At 38.5% G+C, this 11,974-nt stretch overlaps 1 protein-coding gene across 2 annotated transcripts; it reads left to right on the forward strand.

Moving 5' to 3' along the window:
• The first annotated feature begins 560 nt into the window (after positions 1–560).
• LOC148035603 (eukaryotic translation initiation factor 2 beta subunit) lies at positions 561–3,980 on the forward strand. 2 transcript variants are annotated; one of them, XM_087677562.1, is made up of 10 exons: positions 561–686; positions 927–1,000; positions 1,090–1,201; positions 1,281–1,336; positions 1,428–1,482; positions 1,658–1,749; positions 1,927–2,072; positions 2,319–2,461; positions 2,561–2,646; positions 3,557–3,980. In XM_087677562.1, the coding sequence occupies exons 2-10, from the start codon at positions 944–946 to the stop codon at positions 3,632–3,634; spliced, it is 825 nt and encodes a 274-aa protein (XP_087533688.1). In that variant the 5' UTR covers positions 561–686; positions 927–943; the 3' UTR covers positions 3,635–3,980. The 2 variants fall into 2 exon arrangements, with proteins under 2 accessions (XP_087533688.1, XP_087533690.1); XM_087677564.1 differs by having other exon boundaries at positions 583–752.
• The last annotated feature ends 7,994 nt before the right edge of the window (positions 3,981–11,974 follow it).

Below are 11,974 nucleotides of genomic sequence, written 5' to 3' on the forward strand. Positions count from 1 at the left end.
CATTGAGGTGATAATGTAAAAATTTTACCCACTTATCCAACCCAAATAGATAGGCATACTAACAAAACTTGAAATTCACGAGGAGAAGTTTCAAATGCAAAAGTTTTGAACTGTGCAAATTGACTCTAAAATCTAGGAAACAAACATGAAAATTACCTTATCAAAGTTTTCTTGGGAGCTGTTCTCATGAGGGGTTTTTTTTTGGGGGGGGGGGGGGGGGTTTCTATTTTTTCGGAAAAACCCCTCCTCCCATTGAGAAACCCGCCCCCACAAGGGTAACCCTTTCCCATTTTTAAGAGAAGGCTTCAAGGCCCACCTCCACCATCCCAAATTTGGGAAAAAATAGTATATTTTAATATTTTATTTGGAGCGGGGGGTTTCAAAAGCTCCCTATGCATCCTCAATTTGCTTTTGGAAATGGGAAACTTTGTAGAGAACAGTTTCCTAGTGGAAACCCATGCATGAACAGCTCCTTGGTGTAACAATCGTGCCATTTTGTTTTGAAAGGGTCCATGTGAAACCCGTCTTAGCCAAAGTTATTGAATGTGCCCCTAAAACCTTGAAAGCCCAAAGGACACAAAATACTCCTTTTGGCCGCCTGGGAGGGCGGACAATCTCGCTCTCTTCCCTCGCCTCCCCCTCTCTCGTTTTCGTGCTTCCGATAGAAAGCGAGCCGCTCAATCCTGGTACTGCGTATTCTCTCTTGTTTTCCGGTCGCAGTATTACTTGGGGCATCGTCCTTGTTTTTGCCAGTAAGGAAGCGAGCACCATCGCATCTTCCTTTTCTAGGGTTCAATAACAGTTCCCATGCGTTTTGTTTTGTGTTTATTATGTCATTAGCTGTTGCCATGGCGTGCTTCCAGGCAAGGTCGTGGTCCGAGAGAGTGTTTGCCTTTGGTAACTTATGTCTCTCTGTCATTGAGCAGATTCGGAGCTCGTAAACATGGCGGACGATCGGCAAGAAGAAGTTTTGCTGGAAGCTAAGGAGGACATAACTGAGGTATAGTCGGCGTTCTTTCGATATTCGAATTTTCACAAAATGAATGAAAACATCAAGACTGTTCTTGCTATTTTATTGCATCTCTTCAGATCGCTCCTTTCGATCCCAATAAGAAGAAGAAGAAGAAGAAGGTTGTCATTCAAGATCCAGAGGAAACGGAAAACGTGGAGAAAGTATCAGAGAAGATGGAAAGCTTAACAGGTGGGCTAACAATTTCAGCTGCATTGGTGTGGATTTCTGAATAATTAACAACTCACAGCAGTTATCGGAATCTTGGCAGTTGGGGATGGTCTGGAGTCTACCTTTGCGGGCAAGAAGAAGAAGAAGAAAAAGCCGGTGAGCTTTCTGTAGCTGTTCTTAATTTCACTATTTCTTATTTGTGCACACGTGACAAATTTTGATAGATGTTTGTGGGCATTTTTTTCAGATTGAGAGTGGTCTGCAAGAAGATGAAAATGGCGATTCATTAGCTGATACTAATGGTGAGTATAAGTTGTTTGAACGAGCAGATGCACAACAGTATTGCATGGTAGTTTTTGTAAGCACTTAAACATTATCAACATTTTCAAGCTTTCAACAAGCCCCGCACAACTCGTTTACATTGTGTTATGTCCTTATGGATCGGTCAAAGTTCTGATAGCTGTTCTTGTTTTGCAGGACTTCAGACTGGTGAGGAAGAAGAGGGTGAGGGCATTGTTTTGAGACAGTACCCTTGGGAAGGGACAACACGGGACTATCATTATGAGGAGGTAGGGGTTTGAGTTGTTCTCATTACTGTGCTTTATTGCCTTTATGCTCGAGTGTAGGGTAGGTTCCCTTCTGTTCATGTCGATGTTCATGATGAGAACGGGGTTTAGTTTGAATGTCGTGTTTGAATTTTTGCTATATATTTGCTAAGCCAAGTGGTGCTATTCATTTGTTGATAGCTTCTTGGGAGGGTTTTCAACATTTTGCGGGAAAGCAACCCAGAGCTTGCAGGGGAGAGGAGGAGGACGGTAATGAGGCCTCCCCAGGTTCTTCGAGAGGGCACCAAAAAAACCGTGTTCGTCAATTTTATGGATTTGTGTAAAACGTAAGTTTATGTGAGCAGATGAAGCTTCACTTACTTCACATTCTTATTGCCACTTGCAGCACACAACCACACTGTATGCTTGTACACAAGTCTAGTGAGTACCGTCTTCGATGCACGGACAATTTTGATGGTGTTCAACTCATTTCTAGGAACAGAGTTTTTTGATATTTTGCAAAAGTTATGAAATATGACATCAAAGCATGGAAGACATTTGCTTGTAAGCTCCATTTACATGAGCTTCTGCAGAATGCATCGACAGCCAGAACATGTGATGAACTATCTACTTGCCGAGCTTGGTACAAATGGCAATCTTGATGGACAGCAGCGTCTTGTTGTAAAAGGAAGGTTTGCCCCAAAAAATTTTGAGCATATCCTTCGAGGATACGTCAGTACGTATTCCAAACTCTTTATCACACCAGATTTTCATGAGTCTTGTACATTGGTCTCCTTGTTTATATGCATGCACTGATACAATCTTTTTGTCTCAGATGAATATGTTATGTGCAATGGATGCAAAAGTCCTGACACTGTCCTAACCAAAGAGAATCGGTTATTTTTCTTGAGATGTGAACAGGTATCTGAAACTTCTAGTTTCTTCTACTGTGACACTTGATTGTCTATCAGCCTGGAATTGGCTTTTATTTCAAGAATTACCATTCACAAGGACTCAATAGGATTGAAAAAATTCAGAATATTCTTGAATTAGAAGCTTGGAGGGCGCATGGGTTAAACATCTCCTTTTACAAGATATTTTATGCAGTGGTTGCACTTAACATGCGCATATGCTTCCGACTTGATGCATGTTGATCCACAGACTAGCCGGTTATTGACATAGTGGTTCACATGCTGTTCATATGGGACTCGAAACACTTAACAGTAGAATGAGGAACTCAATTTCATGGCTTTAGAGGAGGAATTAGCCTGGAGACGTCAAAATGGTTCCTAGCCCAAATCATTCCCACAACATAGAATATAACAAAGGGTATTGATGTTCAAGTTTATGACCCTTCCCCCTGTATTTTGCATTTTGCCCTATCCTGAGCCAACATTTTCTGTGGAGGTTGACTGGTACACCATTACAAGTCCCAAAAAAGTTTTTGATTCTTCTAGGAGGATGTGTGGTTTGCAGGAAGATGGTTGAATCTTACTAGATGTATTCTAGCTATGTAGTTTTTGAAGATTTTGTGCCTGAGATGGAATTGACGGAGAGAATGTGTAAGCTTCAGGAATTAATATGTAGTAATCATGTGCAGCCTCTAATATAAGCAAAAGCTTACAGCCCTGCAGAGAGGATCAGGAGTCTCTTGTAGGCCATCAGGAGTCTCTGGTAGTTCATGTACATTTCACTGCCTGATATGTATTGTGCTTCACTTGAGGCCAACTCTGCTGGGAGAACATTTTAATCTGCATTGAATTATTCATTTTTTTTCTATTGGTTGGTGGCACATTGTTTGCACTAACCCTAATTTATTACTTGTCTGCAGTGTGGATGTTCTCGTTCTGTTGCACCAATTAAGGCTGGTTTCGTAGCTCGTGTTGAAAAGCGCAAGACTGGAACTTAAAGTGAAGAAGAACAAACTTCCTTAGTTCTATGATTCAATGAGATTTATCAAAGCCAGCTGTCAGGTTGATGTGTTGAGTCTAGCTGCATGTGATGTGCTTTAAATTTGCTGACATTCCTTGATATCAACCGCTTTGTTTTTCAGCATCCATTTTGAGTGCAGAGGAAGATTGAGAAAATTTGTGAAATGTGGACATTGGGCATTTCATTTAGCACATTTTGTTGTATACCTAGTAATGGTAATCGATGGCTCTGGTATAGAGTTTTGTTTGGATAGAGCAGACATTGTGAAATGTGTGAACTTGATATAGTGTTCTCAATTTATTAATGTTGTTTTATTTTGATTATGTTATTCTGTGATTCTGGAATAGTGAACTGGTTGTGGTTATCAGGTTCTCTTTATGTGGCATTTTGTTTCAAGTTAATTTTTGAGGCAAATAAATGCCACAAGACTGCTGGCTCTACTGTGGTCTATTCTAAATTTTTCTTAGCCAGTTTGTATTGTGGCAAGCAACTATTTTGTTCATTTTTATATCTTGGGTGATACTGCAGTTGTTATCTATAGCGAATTCTTCGTGATTGGGTCTTTTGTAAAGCCTATGTGGTATTTCTGTGACTTATTTCATAGAGACTCTACGTTGTGATGATGTCTAAAGTGCTAGGATTATCTGTAAATAGAAACTATTTTGCTGAAATACTTTTTAGTTAGAGTTTAATGCTGAGATCTTGCCAGAGACTTCATTTGCAGATGCTGCATACAGGTTGTCCAGGTTCTGTCAATGAAATCATGATGAAAATTTCCATTTTCATCATTCTTGTTGCGAATGTCCTGCTGTCTATTTCTTGTATTGCTTGTAAGATGTAGTGAGTTATTCTCCCGATCTTTGAAAGTTACACATCCAATATTCTGTAGGATTAGGATCCTAGTTTTTTAATTGCAAAGGTCTACTAGTTGGCAAATGTGCATGCAGACTGGTTGGAAGTCCTCTGACAAACAGCAATGTCTACTTCAGTTTACTACATCACTATGTGTTTTGGGTTCTTGGCATGTTTAAAGAAAAGCAGTGCTGACAAGTTGTTGGATGTGTGGTTTGTCACTTAAGCTTAACTTCCTAAGTTTGTTGGCCTGCACTTGGGAACTAGGGCCGAACCACAGTTCTTGCCAGCTGCTTAGCTAGGCTTAATATCTATATAGGCAAAAATTGGTGTTACAAGTCATGTGTGGCCTTCTCTGAAGCACTAACTATGTCAACAAGGATCTTCGGTTAAGAGCTGTATGCTTGTTGACTTGGGGTCTTAAACGTCTTTGATGCCAACTTTGCAAACTTGTTCTTTGTGCAAATTCCCATGTGACTACTTTACCTATTGTTTAGGCCTGTTGAGTTGAAGGTTGGGGGGTTGCAGTGCTACCGTTATCAACAATCATAATTGTATACAGGGCTTTCAGAAATGGAAGACTGGGGAGGCTCTTTGATGCTGATGCTTCTTACAAGAATCTGTTTCAACATTGCCATTCGTTGTGAACACTATGTATTCATCATGCAGGCTTAAGCCTGTCTTTGTTGTGCCTTACATGTCAATATGGTCCATATGCTGATGCACAATGTTATTTCGCATCTTTGGAGGTCACCATGTTAGTGCACCCGAATGTTATATTGTGATTTGTGATTCATGACTTTGTTGCTAATATTTGGAGGTGGCTTAGTGCTCTTTGGGGAAGTGAACATGGCTATCAATGCTCCCTTAGTTGTAGTCTTAGGAGATTTCTAGGTTAGTGCACTGTAGTGTTGTATTGTGATGCACTGCATTATTGCTGAGTATTTGGAGGTGTCTTAGTGCATTCTAGTGTTGTGAACATGGCTATTTGTAGTTCACAGTATGGTGATATGGTGATTGTAGAGTTATATGGTGATGTAGAAAACTCTTTTTAGGGAATTCAGTCCTTACCCTAGCTAAGCCTTGTGGCTTTTGAGAGAGAATTTTTTCAATACTGAAGATGTTCTAAAGTTTGCTTCTTTATGGGGAGAATATTTCATATGAAAGGTAACTTCCAAGTAGAAGATACATTGCATGTTAAACATTTGCCAGAAAGGAAGGGAGCTAAGATATATAAAGTACCTCCCGCAAGTCAACACCTAAAAGGCTGTCTATATAATGACTCCCTTTTTGTAGCCATTGCAATTGATGATGCTATTTTCATAATTTCATCAAAGGTGGTGTTATAGTTTGTGCCACACGGGTGTAGATGGTCACAAAGAGCTATCTGCTACAAGTCCAGCCTTGTACATATTCATAGCCTTCTTAACCTTGGGCAATGGTATTTTCTCCCTTGTCCTCTTTCTCATCCATAGTTGATCTAACTACTATGGGGTACTATCTTCCTTGCCCTCTTTCTCATCCATAGTTGCTCTAACTTACTGATCAATTGATTTAAAAAATACGTGGGCTTGTAATCCCCAAACTTCATGAATTATGCATTATGGTGAGTTGCATATCCTTGGAAAGCAAGTTGGTGCATATGTCTTTTAGCACTGTGGTAAGCTACATAACCATGAAAATTAGTAGAACCATTATATAATAGGTTGACAGACTCTCTAATTTTGTCTCACTATTTGGGCTGGTGAAAGTTCCAACCTTTCTAATGCCACCTTATTATCTTAATCTCCATTAACCATAACCTTGCATCAAAATCACTAATATGTTTAAGATCGGCTTTTTGTAATATTCTATTCTTCTTTAACAATTATTGTTTGTGGTTGCTAAGTACTCATCTCATAAAAGCTACACCATTGTTCATTGGTATGTGTGATAGCGATAAAAGTCTTTGGATTTTAATTATTTTGTATTTCACCAAGAATATTTGAATATGCAATGCATCCAAAAGTTGTGTGAGACAAATCTAGTTTCCTTGCTAGTAAACTTGTATGCAAGTTGCATATCTATTCAATTTATAATAATTTTGGGGTGTATCTACATAGTTAAATTTCCCAAAGTTGAAATTGACATACTTTAATGTTCGCATGGTAAAATAGTGATCAATAATACCCAAGGGCATCATCTGTAGAAATTTGATAGTCATCAACAATAAATTTGTGTTAGTGCATAAAAGAGGGGTTGATACTATTCTATGTTTGCTCCTCCATGCATTATCAAGAGGTTCTTCTTGTTAGTGGAAGGTTTGCATTTGTCTTGAGGTTTGTTGAGTAATTGGAGCATGTAGTACCATATGCTTTTGTTGAATCACAAATTGCACATGTTTGCTTGGCTATTTTTCATGCATGAAAAACATACACATCTCATGTATACAAATTTGGTGAGAAGTTTGGAAGCATGTTGGTGGAATGTTAGGATGGGTCTTGAGGTGTGTTGATTAATTGGAGCATGTGGTACCACATGCTTTTGCTCAATCACAAAGTGCAAATGTTTACTTGGCTATTTTTCATGCATGATAAACGTACACATCTCATGCATACAATTCTGGTGAGGAGTTTCGAAGCTTAGGTGAGAATGGTTGTATGTTATCCTAGAGTCTAATGATATTGCAAGCTCAGCATTCTGTTATGTCAGAATCTATGAGAGAGCAAATGTATTCCATTGCCCTTACCCTAGGTGGCATAGACAATATGATTATGATTTGCAATGCCACAGTCGGTATGACTTTCCAAAGATCCCCAATATCAATGCCCTTGAACGAGAAAATATATACTTGTTCCAACTTTGAGACCTTTGATCCTTAATTCTATAGGTTTCTCAAAAACTTCACAAATTGCCTTGATTATGCCTTCATCACTTCATGTAATTATCTTTAGCTTTTGGTCAAATCGTTGGAACATGTCCAAACCCCCTATGAAGATGGATAGCCCCATCTGTTCTTTAACATCAATATAGGCAAACATAGATTGGCCATGATTTGACTATACGTACATGTTGCACTCTTCTCATCCTACTGTATTGTGATGTTAGAGTACATGGTGGACAATGGGTTTGCTTTTTGTATCCATCTTTTCTATCGAGAGTCCTCCATTGAGCTATGAGATATAGTAAGAGAGTATATGTTTAGCAAGGGATATCTCATTCATACCTTGCAACTACTCTCGGAGGAATAAAATCACTCAAAAAAGAAAAGAAAAAAGGAAAAAGAGAAAGAATGAAATAAAGAAATAAAAGAAGAGCAAAAGCTCCAATTTAGATAGGTGCACTATGCAATCATTACTTCTAGGGGTCCTCAATCACATGCGCTTAGTGGTCGCAATTGGTCGGCTCCACTTTTATCCCCCCTAGCCCTTTGCTCACAACACAACCATAAGGTAATCAAGGGTAGAACACCTTGGGATTGCTCAAACCCAACCTATCACCTTAAGACTTGTACCAAACAATAAAACCATACATGAATTGGGTCCTCAAGTATGGAACAACATTCCAAGCCTACTTAGAGCTTGGCCCATCTCCACAGTTACACTTATACTAGCATGAGCATTACACAGTAGGGTAGCCACACCCCAAGGGAGAGCACTTCGATTGTAAGTTGTTGAAAATCAATAAAAATATAATGAGACTGGTGGCCAATTATCCTCTACAACGAGTCTACATCCATGAGCCTTCTTCTATATCCTCGAGTACCATCACAAAAGTGCAATGACAATCTCATCACCCTATCAAGGATGATTATCACCTTCTAAGAGAACCACTTCGCATGACTATCCCTCAATACTGCTCTTTACTACTCTGTGCCACGGGAGTGGCACACCTCTAGGAGGGATGTAATGTTAACCCTCTCAATCATGCGAGTGTATAAGAAGGATAAAAACATCCACCAATAATGATAATAACTTTTTCCAATGCAAATGCCATAATGCATTGTAATTTTTTTCTTCAAAAGATGTTGTCAATGTGAAATTGGGGGCTAGGGCATGCAATGTAAGGCCGGTCAAGTGACTATCAAATTGGATTGGATGCCCAAAAAGGGTGGAAAAGATAATGAAGAAGCTATTCATGTGTATGCAAACTTGTGGTATTTTACTTTTGCTTACCTTTTCATGCAATTGAGAGTGAAGGTGAGGGAGAGAGTGAGAGTTTGGGTGAGGGACATGGTGTTGAGAAGCTCTTGCATTCTTTCTCTTCTTCTCCATCCCATCCACTAGGTGAGTTGTGAGTGCAAGCAAGAGTGTGTGACGTTGAGAGAGTGAGGAATGTGGCACATGAGGCTTTCTCTTATTTTCTTCTTCCCTTCAACCTTATCCTTGGTGACTCCTCTCATGCATGGACAACAACAAAAGTAACGAGATGAGCAAGCTAGTGCATATATAGATCATGGAGAGTGTGACTTGCAAATGCGAACTATGATGATGTGGTAAGTATTGGTAAGTTCTCTCCCTAGGTTTATGTGTATGTGTGAGTAGGCTAGGTGAGAGATAGCCATGAGGAAGTGTGTTGAACCCCTTGAAACAATAAGGGTATATCCAATGGTCCCAATGTTGAGCTCATTGAGCACAACAATGTTTGATGAGTTAACTTCATTTGCGACTGTAGGATGAAAAAATCTATAAAATTCATTTGTGTTGAGGGTTGAAATAACTTGATTTTTTGGTTGATTTTTGTTGTTTTTTAGGATTGATTGATGAATTTTGTATAATGATTAGTTATTTTGGAAGTGTTTGGGAGTTTTTTTGGATGAGGTTGATTAGGTTTGAGAAGCTCATGATGGTTTATAATGGAGATACGATGATATGACATGTTTTATTGATGTTCTGATAGTGTCTGATTGGTTTTGATTAAGTCTGTTGCGCTTTTGTTTTGCTTTGTTTTCTTATGTATGAGAGACTAGAATGATGATTGATGAAGTTTGGGAGTGTTTAGAAGCTTCTTGATAGATTCTTGATGGTTTTGAATGACTTAAGTTCAGCTAAAGGCCTTTTGATGACCTTCTGTATGGTTTTGTTAACCCTTTGTTGAGCTTTTGTAGAGCCTTTGTCTCTGTTTTGTTCTGTTCTGTATGCCTCTATAAGTGTGATATGGGATGAATGTGTAGCTTGGGGAAGTTTTCCAACCTTGGGAAGACATGAATACAAGTTCAAAATAGCTCGAAGAAGTAGTTACTGAAGACTCAAGTAAAGGCTGAAGTGATAGTGACACTGTTGAGCTACGAAGGGACACTGTAGTGGCTCTGGTAACCTTTTAGATCAGACACACCTCTTGGGAGGGGTATTCACGACCAAAGAGGGGTTATGAACAATTTTTCTTGATTATCCCATTGTACTATTGAGAGAGAGCATTATATATATATATCTATCTATATATGTATATATATATATATATATATATATATATGTATATATATATATATATATATATATATGTATATCTATATATATATATATATGTATATCTATATATATATATATATATATATATATGTATATCTATATATATATATATATGTATATCTATCTATATATATATATATGTATATGTATATATATATATATGTATATGTATATATATATATATGTATATATATATATATATATATATAACAAAATCTATACAAAACAATATTTCTATGAGTGAGAAATTATGAGAGAAAGCTATGGAACCTTCGAAGAAAAATACTATGTAATGATTTCCATTCAAAGTGGTGTATTATTTTGTGTCTTTGTGATATCTTGATGAATTCTATGAAGAATATGAAGAGCATAATCAAATTTGTTCAAGTTAAAGCTGTGGGAGAATTGTTTCTATGAAGCTGTGTGGAGATTTCTTGTTTCATGGTGTTATTTTCCCTTGTTGTGGTCACATAAAATATAAAGAACATGCTTGTTGATGATATATGATAGATTTTCTTGTAGTAGATTCCCTGTTTTCTTGGTGTTTCTTTTGGGGCACCATGTTTTTGGTGCGCAGCCTGGAAAAACTGCCACCAACAAGCATCAGAAGGGGCTAAAAATGAAGGAAGTGGCATTGTCAAGAGGAGAAGAATTCAATTGATGCTTGGAAAATTCCTTCTACCACTGAAGAATTGGAGATTCTCATTGCCAAAGCCACTTTTTACAAGAAGTTGATTCCACAATGGCGGAAACATATTACCATCTTGATGCAGGCTCTATGTGGTGGACTATTTTCTCTCCCTGTTGAAGCAATAGAGATATGCATCTTGGTGGAAAGTTATTTGGGAGCAAACTGAAGTGTAGAAATAGAGAGAATGACCATGCATGGAAGTTTTAGCATTCATTGGCGAGTTTCCACACATCATCAAGTGAGAAATTGTAAAGAAAATTCAAGAGTTGTGGTTAGTGGAAGTTAACGCGAACAAGAAGGAAAAGATTTAGAATCTATTCATGGATGCTCAATAGCAAGATACATGGGACGGATGGTGCACCGAAAACCTTTTGTTTGTCCAATTTAACAATCCATTGAAAGTTGGTGGATAGAGTGTTCTTCACAACATACATTGTTGAAACCATTAGAAGCTGGCATTACTATGATGAGTACTTTCAGAACTGAACACCTTCCCCTCTGTAGCGGAATGAAAGCTGAATTCAGAGATGTTGAAAAGAAGGAAGTAGAAGAAATGTTGGCAAGAGAGTCCTCTAGAGACTAAAGCCCCCTCTGATTCTATTTTGTGGAGTACAAACCAACTAGGTGGAGTTAACTCCTTAATGAATGACACAATCAAGAGGCAAGCACTTGGACGAGTCTAGAGGTACATGAGAAGAGAGAATGCAAAAATCAAAGCTGAGAACTAGCTAGTAGCAGAAACCTACTTTGATGCCCGAGCGGCACTCTTTACAGAAGTCCCCATTGCGACTCAAGATCCCCTTCCTAGTCAGATCCGTCTTGGAAATATTGATGACATGCCAACGAATGTAGTCCCATTGCCCATCTTTAAGGGAGAGTACAATGAAAACCCCGATCTTCATGTAGTAGAGTTCATAGTGTGTGTAGCTAACAATGCCAAAACCGTCGAGCATTGGTTGGCGATATTCCCTGCCACTTTCAAAGGTGCGGCGTGTCAGTGGTATGAGAGACAAGCAATAGGAAATTTTGGCACATTGGACGACTTGAAGTTGGCCTTTCTCACTAAATTCAGGCGCGAAGGTTTTGAAGAGTGGATATGAGAGGAGTTCATGAACCTAAGTCAGTCCTTTGGTGAACTGGTGGAAGTATATGTCTCTAGAATGGAATCCATACTGAAGAGATGGGCCAACCATCACTTGAATGAAGGCATCCAGAAGGGAGTTTTCCTTAGAAGCCTATAACTAGAAGTTCGTTAGTTTGTAGAAATTAAGAAGACTAGTTAATCTGCAAGTCACAGTGGAAGGTGCAAGACTGTATGATGAAGTTG

This window comes from Lygodium microphyllum, chromosome 5, assembly GCF_053477565.2.
Source record: "Lygodium microphyllum isolate KBCC chromosome 5, Lygodium_microphyllum_v1.1.10, whole genome shotgun sequence".
Classification (NCBI taxonomy): domain Eukaryota; kingdom Viridiplantae; phylum Streptophyta; class Polypodiopsida; order Schizaeales; family Lygodiaceae; genus Lygodium; species Lygodium microphyllum.

Coding starts and splice junctions, on each gene's coding strand:
- LOC148035603 (XM_087677562.1), top strand. CDS start 944: ATGGCGGACGATCGGCAAGAAGAAGTTTTGCTGGAAGCTAAGGAGGAC. Junction 1,001..1,089: donor CTAAGGAGGACATAACTGAG/GTATAGTCGGCG, acceptor GCATCTCTTCAG/ATCGCTCCTTTCGATCCCAA. Junction 1,750..1,926: donor GGGACTATCATTATGAGGAG/GTAGGGGTTTGA, acceptor ATTTGTTGATAG/CTTCTTGGGAGGGTTTTCAA.